General features: G+C 44.7%; 1 protein-coding gene across 1 annotated transcript in view; it reads left to right on the top strand.

Moving 5' to 3' along the window:
• PLEKHO2 (pleckstrin homology domain containing O2) overlaps window positions 1-15,332 on the top strand; it is a 182,438-nt gene that overhangs the window by 148,690 nt on the left and 18,416 nt on the right. Inside the window, exon 5 of the mRNA XM_078683096.1 lies at window positions 7,499-7,600. Within this exon, the coding sequence (XP_078539222.1) occupies window positions 7,499-7,600 (102 nt within the window). The remainder of the gene's footprint in view (window positions 1-7,498; window positions 7,601-15,332) is intronic.

Here is a 15,332-nt window from a genome sequence, read left to right as displayed (position 1 = left end):
CTTGAATTTGTTCTGGGGTCAATCCCCTTCCCTCCTTCGACAAGAGATGACCTAAGTAGGTTACTTCTTGGCGGCAATACTGTAACTTCGAAGGTGACACTTTATGATGAAGGTCAGACAAATACCGCAACAACTAAAGAGCCTCTTTACAAATCTTTTCTTCATCAGCAGTAACCAACAAATCATCGACGTACTGAATAAGAGTCGCACCAACAGGCAACACAAAAGCATCAAGCTGAGTTTTCAACGCCTGACTATAAATTGAGGGACTTTCACAATAACCTTGGGGAGCTCTCTTAAACCGGAAGCTTCGTCCTCCTAAAGAGAATCCAAAAATATCTCTACTCTCCTCAGCAATCGGAATACTGAAGAAAGCATTCTTCAGGTCAATAACAGAAAACCAAGCTGCCGAAGCAGGAATCAACGTCAATAAAGCAGTGATATCAGGGACAACAGGAAACTGTGGCACCAAAATCTTGTTTACCTCTCGAAGGTCGATCACAAGCCGGTACACCGGTGGCTGAGAAGCATCAGTACGCTTAAGGACAGGCAAAACAGGACTGTTACACACGTTACCTCTCGTTTCTTCAACCACATCCTTCTCAACCAAATCATAGACGATCGCTAGAAGAGCTCTCTCGCCATCGCTAGAGATTTTATATTGGGGAATACGAGGTAGCCTAGCATTCGATTTGAGGGTGACAACATAAGGTGGAATCTGCAAAAGACCAACATCATTAGGACCTGTAGCCCAAAGTGTATCAGGAAGCGAACGTAATTCCAGTGGCAAACAATCTTTAGACAAATACATTGGAGAAATCACTTTCTTACCAAGGGTAAGCTGTACTCCCGAAGGAGAACAATGTAATGTTGCATACAATCTTTTCAGCAAGTCCAAACCCAACAGATTCTCATTACAACCAGTCGTCAAAATAAGAGGAGCTTCCAATTTACAAGGGCCAATAGAAAGGGGCAAAGGATTAGAAATCAGGTTACAAACTGGGGCGCCTGAAAATCCTACGGAAACATTGGTCAAGCCAGACAAAGGTGCGCCAGGAAAGTTAGAGTTCATAATAGAATTCTTCGTCGCACCAGTATCCAAAAGAAAAGGTTGTACCACACCTGATGTAGTGACTTCAACATAAGGTCCACTCTGATCTACTGGTACTGACACTACTCCCTCTCTTTGCCCATGGCTGTCCTAACTATCATTATAACCAGCACTCTCACTCTCGACATATTAATCATCAACATAGTACTGTGCAGACTGACCACTCGGAACATTCTGTCTGTCAAAATAATTCGCAGAGTTCTGAAGGGAAGAGGAACGCTCATTCTGGGGTAACACACCACATCCCCCACCCCTAGGAGCTCGCTGGAAACCACCACGACCTCTCTGACCAGATACGCCATTCGTACGCTGTAACAGAGCCGGGCAACTATTCTTAAAATGACCTTCCTCTCTGCAATAAGCACACTGATTAGGACCAGGAAAGAATCGCGGAGCATATGGCTCAGATTTCTGTAACAACCTCTGAAACTGTGGAGGTTGCTGAAACTGTGGCTGATTCTGATGAGGCGGATAAGCTTGCTGCAAAAGAACCTTCGTCTTTAGATCTTTAGTTTTCTTCTCTGCTTTATCCTTCTCATCTTTATCCCTATTCTCATAATATTGTGCAGTAGCCAATATCTGGGCCGACGAAGAAACAGCCCATGAACTCTCAGAGTCCTTTAACTTATTAGAAAGTTCGGGAAGCAAATTAAAGACAAATTTGTCCACGAACAACCTTTGACCACCTTCCGTGCTCATATCCTGACCACTCTGATCGATAAACATTTCTTCAAACCTAGTGAAGAAATCAGACACACTCTCGTCTTTCTTCTGTTTGCATGCTGCTAACTTGTCCCAATTCACTCGTAAAGCAGGCATCATAGTTTTCATTAGATTAATAATCCTACCAGGTAATTCTGCAACTAAATGCTCAGGTTTGGCACTTCCTACTTGCCGACCATCTGCAGCAACAATATTAACCCATGTATCACCTAATTCTGCCGCATGATTCTCATGACGAATCTTCGCCCACAAAGGTTGAGGAACTACATTACCCATCAACATATCTATGTCAGCTAAATTCATAATACATGCTTCAACTGTCTGAGACAACTCCTTGTAATAACCGGCAGGATTCTTACGAGGGTCAGGTAAGGTCTGCTTAAGAGCCAAGACCTCTGCTCGCTTCCAAGGAACATGTACCCACACTCGCTGAAAATGGGCTTCTGCAGCCTGAATACTCCTATTAACATCAGCCTGAACTGCCTCTCTCCAGACAGGGGGAACCTCTCTCATAGGATACTGCTTCACTTTCCTCCTAACATATGGATCAGGTTCATACAATGGCTGAGGTGGTAACCTAGACCCGAAGGCAAGTATCGTCTCTACAGCATCAGTAACATCAGATTCCACTATCGTCCCTTTAGCAAACTCTGACTGAACATCAAGCACTTCCTGCGGAATTGGACCCAACTAATTATCTTCCCATTCCTGCCGCAGAGAAGCACACATTACATCAAAAACATACCTTTGCTTAGGCGGCTCCCACTGAAAGAAAACATCCATAACTGATGGCAAATTGTACCTAGAAGCATTCAAAATCCATCTACGAGCCAACAGATCCAACACTGCTCGCTCTTCGGAACTAGGAAGCTGACTACGACGCTGCTTACGTTCCGAAACAGGGGTCATACTCAGTGGCCCAAACAATGGAGACAACAGATTAGCAACAGTCTCAGTCATTTGTTTTCGAGCAGTAGGAGAAGAAGCAGACATAAGAACAGTAGAATAAGTATTTTGAGGCAAAAGATGTGTAGGAACAAGAGCAGTAGGAGTCGAAGATGCAGAAGTAGAAGGCAAAGGAGTTTGAGGCAAAGCTGGAAGCAAAGCTTGCGACCCTAGAGTGGGTTGCGCAATAGGAGGCAAAACCATCTGTGGAGCACCGGGTGGCTGAACAACAGCAGGAGGTTGAACAACAAAGGGTGGAACAACTGGGGGTAATGGAGGCGCAGTAGCACCCTGCACATAAGGGGGTGGCAATCTCAGTAAATGAGACATCAAAGGATCATTTTCAAGGTCTTCAGTCACTTTCGGAGGAGAAGATGGCAAGGCCGGATAGCATTTATCTATGGCCATGCAGTGCTGTCTATCTAAAACTTCACACACTCGATCTTCCTCATCTATCTTAAACTGCCTAGCAGCTTGTAGTACTGACATATCCTTATCTTTCCTATCTCTCTTTGCTTGCTTAATTTCTCGCTGTTTGGCTTCCTTACGCCAAAGGCGGAAAGAGTCCAACATTGCCGGCCGGGCTTTCTTCCTAAATAGCTTAACTTCTAGATTGTCTAAAATCTCTGTTTCAAAACTACCATGTGGGGGCCATTGCAAAACACCATCTTTTTTGTGTAGCGGACCCATACTTCGTTATAAGTAATAGGGCCCACTCCATGTTTAGAATAGAGCTCATAAGTCGGAGTGCCAACCGGAGGTATCGGACATGAATCCTCCAATCGGGAATCCCTGTTACAACCACAAACAAACCAATTACCAAATTTGCCAAGGCCAGGCATCTTGCTCACTAGTCTGGTTTCAAACTTCAAAGGGAATCAAAAAATGATACACTCGTAAATATACAAGCCCTTCGGCTTTGGGTACTGCAGCAACCAAATGAAAACCAAGGAACCAAACAAAGTCGTGGGAGCGACCCACTTATACTTAACCAAATATCTGTCACGCCACCAGAAGACCGTCTATCGTCTCGCTTTACAAACATCAATCGGAGGGTCCAAGACAAGGCGACAGTCAGGGCAGCAGTCCTTCGTAGCCGTTGGAAAGCGGGAAGCCTCGCAGAAAAGACCTTCGGTCCACGTCAACATGCAGGGGTCGATGAAGTGGGGGCCCTCCTCCAGAGTTTCCTCACGTGGCTCCTCGCAATCTTCGGGCTTGGACCGGTACCACTGAAGTCGCCCCACATTGGACACGCCAACTGAAGAACTGGAATTTCAAGTACCCAGCGGCGCCAGGGACACGCCCGAAGTCCTCTAGGTTCCCTTGCCTTGGTATATAGAGACACGGAATACTTCTAGGTGGCGTCAGAGATCAAATTTCTTAGCTGCAGCTAGTAGCAGAAATCCCAGCAATACAACACGGTGTACAAGTCAAGAAACTGCTCAATTTTCATAGAGCAAGAAATCATTATTTATACACATTTTACTCATTATAAATGCACACCCACTGCGACAAATTCTGACGAATAGAATACATTTTACATACATCATCACATTCCAAAAAGCTCACTTTACATCGTTCCAACCCACAGGTTAATTATTAGGACTGTCCCAAATTTGATCTTTGCAAGCCGGACAAAACCCATAATTAAAAGCATTCTCCATGAAATGAAAAGTCGTAAGAAAAGAAACAATTTAGATGCTGAGTAGGATAAGACATGTGCAAGGAAACTAAAAGTTAACGATCTCCTGAACATTGATTGCCAATTTCAGATAACAATCTGCTAGTGAAACTGGTTTTGCAAAAGGTCAGTTTCAGGTGAAAAGGGTCACTTTCTCTGCAGTTCATTCAGAGTCAGAAAAACCCAAGTTAATATATGCACGAACTCAGAAGGCCAAGCTACTTGTTCATCAGGCCTCTTTCACAGGCCTACGTGAGGGCAAGACTAAAATGTAGTAATGAACAAAATGGAGTCGGGCTCGAGAATTACTGAACCACAGTGGGGGGCTAATACTTTCGGCCCTCTGTCTGATGCATGCCAGCTAATAGGCACCTGTTTCAGGTTTGGTTCATATGGCCCGCCCTGACCACGAGTGTTGCCTTCTTTTAATAGCTGTGTGCCGCTAAAGTGGGTAGCACTACCACGGTAGCTGTACTGCTCTATCTAGTCTGGAAGGAAAGTAGCATGCTGAAGCATTAGCATATAAAATTCTTGACTTGGGCGCAATATGCCAGTTGTAGGCTATCTGTTCATGTCCAGACTGTCAGGTAATATTCATGTGTGGTTGCGTCCTATCCCTTGCCTTTGGTTCCCGAGTGTCCCTGTTTATAGTTATCAGAGTGCCAGATCCCCCACACAAGGCTCCCTAAGTCCTGGCTTAAGGTGTTTATTATTTGGAACTATACATTTTTGCACTGGGAGTTCTAGCGCTTCAAGAGATTATTTGTTTGGTGGTTAATAATCTGTTGTAAGGGTAGTGGTTGTCCATTAATCTGGCCAAGGCCAGTGTATAGGGGGTTGAGGGTGTCCTGTCCAGTTTCAAAATTTGCACCTCACCTAAGTTGTGGCCATAGAGACTCCACCCACGACTGTCACATGCACGATAGACGCATGGAGACGGATAGCTAAAATGTTATGCTTCACATTGCATTACTCGGCGCGAATGCCTTTGACCTATCATCCTAGACTGGTGCTGCTACAGGAAAAAGGGTTCCAACGTTTATGCCAGCGCCTCAGGATGGCTACCTGGGGGGACCTGTTCTTGGATGGGCAATTCCGAGCCATGGATCTGTTTTTTAAAGATATCAATCCTACTCCGATAGAGATTTTTATTATGTACGATTGCGCCAAGGGATGAGGGAACTATTGCCAGATTTTCCCCGGGAGCCTGAGAGATTGGCCCGCTACACTTTATGCTAGGTTCACAGGATGGATCATATCTGGTTTCTGGAATCTATGGCAGTATAAGGGCACAGCGGCAGGGGTTTGGGGGGGTCTGCCCGCTCACGTTGGGGAGAAGATTTGGGCATGGAGGTCACTGATGAGCAATGGAGCTATTGTTGTAGCATCACAGCCAATATTTCTGCTAGCTTCAGACTTAAGATTATTCATTATAGATTTCTGCAGAGATTGCACTATACGCCGGCCAAAAAATATAGATTCCAACTCTCTGATAATGACAGATGTGAACGCTGTAACGGACCAGGTGCTGGATTTCTCCACTTGGCGTGGGAATGCCCTTCTGCGAGGGCTTATTGGTTGCAGGTCCATGGCGCCTTGGAAGCCATGGTGGGGGGTACTCTGGACAACGATCCCTTGATCATGTTATTGGGCTACACTATGCAAGCGCCTAAACCATACAGAAAGTTCCAGGATTTTACCCTCCTGTTGGCGAAGAGGAGAGTGGCATGTCGATGGGGTCGGGGAAGAGCCCCAAAATTAAAGGACTGGCTCAATGATGTAATCTATTGTCAGGAGCAACATGCCATCTATGATGAAACACAGCCAATGTCCAGCAGAACTAGGGCCATCTGGGGGCCATTAAGTACTTATCTTATATCCAATGGGGAGACAGATGCGGAGGGATCACTGCCTGATGTGGTCCTTGAGACAAGAGATGAGATTTGAACGGTCAGGGGGTTCATGCCTGTGCTGTCTGCTTTATGTTACCGAAGATTGTGGATGCTATATGGGGGTCGTGATAAGTATGGTGTCCTTCCTTATAGACGATGCCTGAGCCTGGGTCTTTCCTTTAATGCTTTATGTTCTTCTGTGAGCTGTTGCACTTCCTTATTTTTGGACTGTATATACATATTATGTACTACAAACTCTACTGCCGTGTCTTGCCCTTGTTTGATATGCTCCACTGCACCTGTACAATCAACTTGCCAACGATTACGTGCATGATTTCTCATTATTGATTCACTCCAAGTGCTGATTGCTGATGTTTCCGATGGACCACATGCCAAAATACCCCTGTATGCTTATCAATGTTTGCAAAATGACATAAATAAAGTTTTAAAAAAAAAGATATGCCTGGTGGTGAAGGACAGTAAAAAAAAAAAGACATCCAGCGCTCACTCTAAATAAGGCAGGTGATTATATGGATTATCTCAGATGGCCCATATTACTCCCTTGGGCTGTCAGAGGAAGGGTTGTGCTGAAATAATACATTTTCCTCCATTGGAATAATATTAATGGTGTGCCTGACTCAAAATCTGACTGAGAGTTTTTTCGAATATCTATGCCAGATCTTTCAAACTAGCTATAATACATATTTAGGGAAACGTGGGGAAAATGCAATGCTTGCCATTTTTTCCCCAGTTTCTTGAAGAGTGACCTCCACAACACGGTTTGCAAGGTGAGGTCTTGGTTGGCACACCATGGACTTATAGTTAAAATGTATCTAAGTATTTTTTCATAGAAATCCCTTTTGTAAACTTCTGAAAGGGATCAGGCTTGCTCACTTGGTTGGCAATTTTTGGGACAAATACTTATACTCCACTGCTTTGTACGTTCACCGGCTGCCACTGAGAGTCTGGCCAGTTGCCACGGAGCGTGGCTGATCAGAAATTGATACGGTATTCTCATTGCATCTCTTTTCCTCATGCCATGTCTACACACAAATGTCCGGATTCTATCACCACCTTATTAGCGTTAAAGAACAATGGGCCTGAGATGGGAAAAATAATTAATTGCTTTCTTCCTATTGAGTAAAGGTGAAAGTGGATACCAGCTGCTCCCTGGAACATGTAACTCGAGACAGAGTAAAAATGGGACAAGGAAAGCGAAGACCACCAACCAGAATACACCTAAAAGAGGTCAGTGCTCCTGCTTCAGCATCCCCAGAGTTAAGTACATTTGGTAAATCTCATACGGAGGTTCTGATGCTTGAATGTACAAAACATGAAGCATCTGATTGTAAAAGGGCTGTAGAGGTATTTGATCATGTATTATGTTGGGCTAATCACGTTGATGGAAGAATTAAAAAGCTATGAAAAAAGCAACTGTGTCAAAAAGGTAACTGGAATACACAGTACAGCTGGGCAGGGCAACAGCTGCTTTTGTAGTACTCCATGGATTACGGTCCTGGGTTTCCAGTTAGGATGTTGTCGTGAGTTCAATTTCCAGCTCAGTCTCTCAAAAACGATGTCCGATGCTGGCCAAATCCGTTTAGGTTATTGTACCACAATTCTACAGCTTTGGCAACTCCTGTCACCTAGTCTCACATCACTGGTGATGACTGAGCAGATAGGACAAGGTCAATAAATAAGTCTGAAGTTTAATGTTCTCTCAAGAGGTGTGGAAAGTTGGTGGACTATGGGCACTCGAGGGGAAATATATTCCAACACTTTTCTGTCTTTTTGGCAGAACGCAGTCCTTCTCAATTGCAAGATAAAACCTGGCAGAAGTACAGCTCTGAAGATGCAAGTGATTTCAAGGGTTTAGTCATTTAGTTGCTAAGCAGGCAAGAGCTCAGGTAGGCCTGATCTTTGCCAATGTAGGCCCCACCAGAATCCTGTAATGTGGTAAACAAAAACAGGGCTTTCATATATTCCAAAGAGCAACCCGGGTAAATACAACTCAAGAGATATACTTGTTCCTTTGCAGTAATTTTACTACCAATTTTGCATGTTTATAACCTAAGATGTCTGGATTCTGAATATGTTGTATATGCAAATGGTACATTATATGACAGGCCTTTAAAACAGTACAACAATGGGAAGGTTTTATGTATCTGTTTCTTATGGAACAAGTTGTAGAACAAAATTGCTGCCTTTAAAGCGCTCAGTGATGAGTAAGTTTTGCTTATACAGGAATTATTAGCAGTTGGGTTTTTACCAGTCTGGGAAGTTACAAAATGTTCTAAATATCAATCTAGATATAGTTCCAATTTTAACACTTTATATTGAATAAATGGGTCTTCTTCAAGAGAAGAAGGACACATATTCGTAGTAGCATACAAAAGAGGCTACACACAATGATGGAGAGAGTCTTGTAATGCCATGTATTTCAATAGGAAGTATTAACTTTGAAACTGCTAAATGCTCTCTACAATCACCAGGATTAAGAAAAAAAGCAATACAGCCCCAAATTGATCATGCAATTCTCTTAATATTGAAACAATGTTTTCCAGGGCTTCAACAGAATATTTATCTATGTGCTTCTTATATGTGTATTACATGGACATATTGCGTGGGATCAATGAGAATAATTTTTCATATTCCGTTTACCTATCTGATGCCTAGAACATATTGCTTGGTGTCAAGGACAACAGTTTTTCATATTTATTGTGTCTAGTGTACAAGTAGGCCCTGCAGCACAAACTCACAGTTGTGTGAAAGAGAATTTGTCTGCTATTAAGGCAAGATTTTTAATTGCAGAGAGGTGGTCCGAGGCCACGCCCATTTTGACACAACTCTGCAAACGCGCCTCTTGGCGCACTGCTGGTGGAGCGATGAGGTCCTCTTGTGTCCTGAGGACCTCAGGACACAAGTGGACTTCATCCCACGAGCAGCAGTGCGCCAAGAGGCTCATTTGCAGAGTTGTGTAAAAAGGGGGCATGGCCTAGGATCACCTCTCTGCAATCCAGCTGTGTGGCGCTTACTGGAGGTACCTGGTGGGCTAGTTGGCCCCCAGGGACCCTGAGTATTCAAGGGGCCTTAATCCCCCAACTTAAAACGCACAAGGAGGTGCATTTGTCGAGTGGTTGAGAAAGGGGGCGTAACCTGTGTCCACCTCTCAGCAATCCCACTGTGTGGGGCTTACTGGAGGTTAGAGGTAGGCTAGTTGGCCCCTAAAGGACTCTCAGCAGCGAAGGGCTCTTCAATCCCCATCCAAGAGCGTGCCAGGGAGCGCCTTTGCAGAGTGGTGGGCAAAGGGGGCGTGGTCTGTTATGAGAACTTAGCAATCCTGCTGTGTGGTACTTACTGGAGGTATTTGGAGGGGTAGTTGACCCCCAAGGATGTCCTTGGGGGCCACTACCCCTCTTGTTACCTCCAGTAAGTGCCACACAGAAGGATTTCTAAGACTTCTTCGGAGGCTATGCCTCCTTTCTCCACCACTCTACAAACGTGCCTCCTGGCAGACTACGGTATGGGGGATGAAGTCCACTTTACTCCTGACGGACTTTGGGGGCTAAGAAGCCCTTCTGGTACCTCCTGTAAATCCTACGCAGCAGAATTCCTGAGCACTGGTCGGAGGCCCAGCATCCTTTCTCCACCACTCTGCAAACGCGACTACTAGTTAAAGAAGTGTTTGCAATGTAATAAGTTTCGCATTTGCGAGAGTTTGAGCTATTGGCGTTGTAAATGTAAAAGTTTTTTACTGATGTTTTTGGAGTGGAGTGGATGTACGCTGTGTGCAGTGGAATTATGTGGTATGTTGTTGCAGTGAAATTATGTGGATAGAAAGTATGTGGTATTTAGTGTACAGGAATTATGTGGAGTGGGATTATGGGTTTTGGAGAGTAATTATGTGGTGTGGTAGTCTGTGTTGTGGAGTGGTAACCTCAGGTTTAGTCTTCCTCATTTCCATAGAAGCTTAACTATGAACTCAGTAAGACAAAAAAAGAAGGAATCACTTAGGAGCACCTGTGGACTTAGTCAGCGATATGAGCAGGGCCACTGGAATTATGCAACTGTTTGGCTGCAGCGACTTTCACACAATTATACATTTTCTGCATTAGCCACATAATTCATCACCTGCCCCCTAATCTGCAGATTTGAACAAAAAAAGCCTTGTTTCTAGCTCAAATGTTACCTAAAATGCAGCGCCAAGTGTTACAGCGTGGTGGAAGGCCCTTTGCAAACCTAGAATGTTCCCCTGTTACTTATTGCTAAATGTGGGTGTTAAATTGGTACTAATGGTGTGCAAGCCACTCTTGCTTCCTTCTGCGCCTCTCTTGCCTCTTTATGCACATTTATTTCTTTTTCTGCACTTCTCTTGCCTCTTTCTGCAAATCTCTTCTACTTTCTGCACATCTCTTCCCTCTTCCTGTATGTCTGTTGCCTCTTTCTGCACCTCATGTGCTTCTTTCTGTACCCCTCTTGCCTCTTTCTGCACCTCTCTTGCCTTTTTCTGTATCCCTCTTACGTCTTACTGTGCCCTTTTTGCCTCTATCTGCACCGCTGTTACATCTTTCTGCACTTCTCTTCCTTCTTTCTGCACCTCTCTTGCTTCTTTCTGCACCTCACTTGCTTCTTTCAGCACCTCTGTTGGTTCTTTCTGCACTGCTCTTGCTTCTTTCTGCACCTCACTTGCCTCTTTCCGCACTTCTCTTGCTTCTTTCTACACCTCTATTGCTTCTTTCAGCAATTCTCTTGCCTCTTTCTATACATTTCTTACTTCTCTCTGCATCCCTCCTGCCTCTTTCTGTACCTCTCTTGCCTCTTTGTGCACACCTGCTTCCTTTTTCTGCCCCCCTGTTGAATCTTTTTGCACCTCTGTTGGTTCTTTCTGCACTGCTCTTGTTTCTTTCCGCACCTCACTTTCCTCTTTCTGCACTTCTCTTGCTTCTTTCTACACTTCTGTTGCTTCTTTCAGCAATTCTCTTGCCTCTTTCTGCACTTCGCTTCCTTCTTTTTGCACCCCTCCTGCCTCTTTCTGTATCTCGCCTGCCTCATTGTGCACCTCTCCTACCTTTCTGCACCCCTCTTGCCTCTTTTTGCACTTAACTTGCCTCTTTCTGCACCTCTCTTGCTTCTTTCTAAATGTTTGTTGCTTCTTTCAGCAATTCTCTTCATATACTTCTCTTGCTTGTTTCGGCACCTCTCTTGCATCTTTCTGCACCCCTGTTGCCTCTTTCTGTACTTGACTTGCTTCTTTCCCCACCTCTCTTGCCTTTTTCGGCCCCTCTATTGCTTCTTTCTGCATCCCTCTTCCCTATTTCTGCATCTCTCTTGCCTCTTTCTATACCTCTCTTCCCTCTTTCTGCACCACTCTTGCCTCTGTCTGTACCTCTGTTTCTTTTTTATGTACTTCTCTTGCCTCTTTCTTCACCCAGTGTGCCTCCTTTTGCACCTCTGTTGCTTCTTTCTGCACTTCTCTTGGTTCTTTCTGCACTGCTTTTGCCTCTTCCTGGATCCCTCTCGCCTCTTTGAGCACCTCTTTTGCTTCTTTCTGCACTTCTCTTTCCTCTTTCTGCACCCTTCTTTTCTCTTTTTGCACCTCTCGCCTCTTTCTGCACTTCTGTTGCTTTTTTCTGCAGATCCCTTGCCTCTTTCTGCACCCCTCTTTTCTCTTCCTGCACCTCTCTTGCCTCTTTCTGCACCTCTGTTCCATGTTTCTGCACTTTTCCTGCCTGTTTATGCACCTCTTTTGCCTCTTTCTGCACCTTTGAGTTAGAGGTAGTTTTACTCACCCTGCCCTATTATGTACTAGGGCCTTACAGGGGAGGTCATGCCAATCACAGGGATACCCCAACTCATAGTGTACCCTAGTGTATGTAGGTGTTTTCACTGTATTCTAAGTGTCTTTCAGCATAGCACTGGCTCTGGGCCTGGTTACAGCAAACAAATGATGGACGGATGCTGACAATGCAAACATTCTCCCCCAGTCAAAAGATCTGGGTTAAATCCATCGTTCTTTTGCCCACTATGCCACCCCAGTTTTGACCCAGCCATATACAAATCAGTCTTGACCCTGTGCCCCATGGGAACAGTCCAGAACGAAATGCCAGGCCAGGTCCTCCCTGGACCAGAAACAAGCATCCTGGGACCGGTTTCAGGGTATGTCACCCATCTTCAGCCAGGCTAGCTTGTATCCAGTGGCACAGTGAGCAAGGGACCCACGACTGGACATACCCATCCCACTTCAGGCAAAAAGTTTTACAGCTAACAAATGATGGACAGAATGCTAACAATGCAAACATTCTCCCCCAGTCAAAAGATCTGGGTTAAATCCATTGTTCTTTTGCCCACTTCGACACCTTAGTTTGGACCCAGCAATATGCAAATCAGTCTTCACCCTGTGTCCCATGGGAACAGTCCAGACCGAACTGCCAGGCCAGGTCCTTTCTGGACCGGAAACAAGCGTCCTGGGACCGGTTTCAGGGTATGTTACCCTTCTTCAGCCAGGCTAGCTCAAATCCAGTGGCACAGTGAGCAAGGGACCCACGTCTGGTCATACCCATCCCACTTAGGGCGAAAAGTGTTACAGCAAATGAATGATGCGCGGAATGCTGACAATGCAAACATTCTTTCCTCGTCAAAAGATCTAGGTTAAACCATTGTTCTTGTGCCCACTATGCCACCCCATTTTGGACCCCGCCATATGCAAATCAGTCTTGAACCTGTGCCCCATGGGAATAGTCCAGACCGAACTGCTAGGCCAGGTCCTCCTTGGACCGGAAACAAGCATCCTGAGACTGGTTTCAAGGTATGTCACCCTTCTTCAGCCAGGCTAGCTTGAATCTAGTGGCACAGTGAGCAAGGGACCCACGTCTGGTTAGTCAGAGTCAGTTACCACCAGTACCAGTCAGTAAAATGTTGGGGGCACAGGATGACTTTGAAACAAGGCCTCTCTCTGCAGCTCTGTTGGTTCTTTCTGCATATCTCTTACTTCTTTCTGCACTTTTCTTCGTCTTTCTGGACTTCTGTTGCCTCTTTCTGCATTTCTCTTGCTTTGTTCTGCGCCTTTCTCCCTCTTTCTTCACATGTCTTACCTCTATAGGCATAATAAGAAACTGGCATTTAAAAACCTTAGAAATTCACAGAAAACACCATAGGTTTCAGGGACGTTATAGTTAGAAATTATAATTAAAAATACCTTTGAGGCCGTTAGTGGTGGGCTGGGTGGCTGAAATGGATCGCTGCATGATCGCCGCGAAGACAGTATTTAAGATACGAGGTTGCCCAAAGACGTGGGACAAGAAATGGGGGCACTGGAATGCTTATCGTGGTGAACTGTGTGACTCGCCTACAGTCGAACTGGCACTGGGCCGTGAGGGGCCCAGGGGAAGACACGTACGCTAATCAGTAACTTGCTTGCTCTATGTATGGTCTTATATGTACTAAGATGCTCGTGATTACTTTCTGACTCTGCTCTTTTCTATCAATAACATCTTAAGATAACAGAAATTACATAAGTCCGAGCTGGACCCATGGGACGAGATGTATGCTAATTGAATTTCTCTTCTTGATTTGTATGTTTAAGTTTTGTTTCCAAAAAAAAGTGGTGCAGACAAGTTTTCTGTGTTCAGTGCAGGCTACTATTTGTCTTATTTGTTGACATGCTTTATCTATATGCCACCCGACCTCAGGGGTGTGGGCAGAACGGCTGTGTATTCTATTTTGAAACGTACATGATACTTTTCCTTATGCCTGCTTGTGCGCAGACGCAATTGATGCTCTTGTTTTTTGATATTATACAAGAACAAGGGTCCTTAGCATTTTTAGATAAAACTCAAAAATAATGAAATATAGGCCATGATTGGGGACTATATTTTGTCACTGTCCAGCCGGACAGGACGTTTTATTTTTAACAATGTAATTCTTGTAAAGAGGGATAACAAGGCACAATCCTGTACCACACAAAAAGGAAACACAAGAAAAATGAAGAATTTTGAGAAAACAGGCAAAAGAACGAGCAAATGTTGGCCACTTTTAAACTCAGTGTTACATTCAAGGTATGCCAAACAACTGCCAAGGCACAACAGATTTTACACAGTGGTTTAGGTTGTGAGGCAATTAACATAGTCGACGTTTCGATCCCTAGTGCTCAGTTAATTGGGACCATCATCAGGACTGACAAATTTGAAGTATTTGCCTGTCAAAATCACGTAATAAGCAATTTTTAACCGCCTGTAGGAAAATAAAGGAGGAAAAAGACGACAGAAAAAACTGTTTTAGAATTTCAGACAATTTTTTAGAAGAGAGTGTTCATTAGACCTGAAAATTCTAGGATCACACATGATGACAAAAACTGTTGTACTCGGATTCGATCTAATCGTGTCTACACAGGTGACGTACTCGTGGTGGGTTTGTTTACAGTTAAAACGACGTGGTAGTGACTTGTGTGTTGCTCCATGAGACGTTAAAAACGTTAAAAACGAATTAATAATAAAGAAGAGAAAGTTGTCTCGGTTGCGCACTTTATTTGAACTTATTGTAAGTGACTAAGGCATGCAGTCGACGTCCTTTGTGGAGTGACAGGAGGGGCAGTAAGGGCTTACCCAGGGTCGGCGGGGGTGGCGACCCTCTTCGTGGTGGTGGTGGAATTGTAGGACATCCACCTGAAACCAAAGGGGATTTTTAGATTATGTCGACCCTGACATAGATTGGTCTCCACAAGCCCTCAGGTAAGAATGCACACGGCCTGCGACCCCGAGTGGTCCCGGCCTCCCGATATCTCGACTGCTCTTTTGCCTTAAAAACCTCGACCCTTATGCTATTCCGTTTCCCCATAGGGAACGTACTCATTCGACGAGCATCTGACAACACAAAACGGAGCTTGCTCAGTACGAAGCCACAAGGTAATTACTGTCCCGGGTAGTGAGCCCCGCACAGCCCCGCCCTTAGGACCCGTGGAAATCTAAAAACTCTCTTCTAAAAA

This window comes from Lissotriton helveticus, chromosome 3_1, assembly GCF_964261635.1.
Source record: "Lissotriton helveticus chromosome 3_1, aLisHel1.1, whole genome shotgun sequence".
Classification (NCBI taxonomy): Eukaryota; Metazoa; Chordata; class Amphibia; order Caudata; family Salamandridae; genus Lissotriton; species Lissotriton helveticus.
The sequence above is the reverse complement of the archived record's forward strand: the minus strand, read 5'-3'. Positions and strand labels throughout refer to the sequence as shown.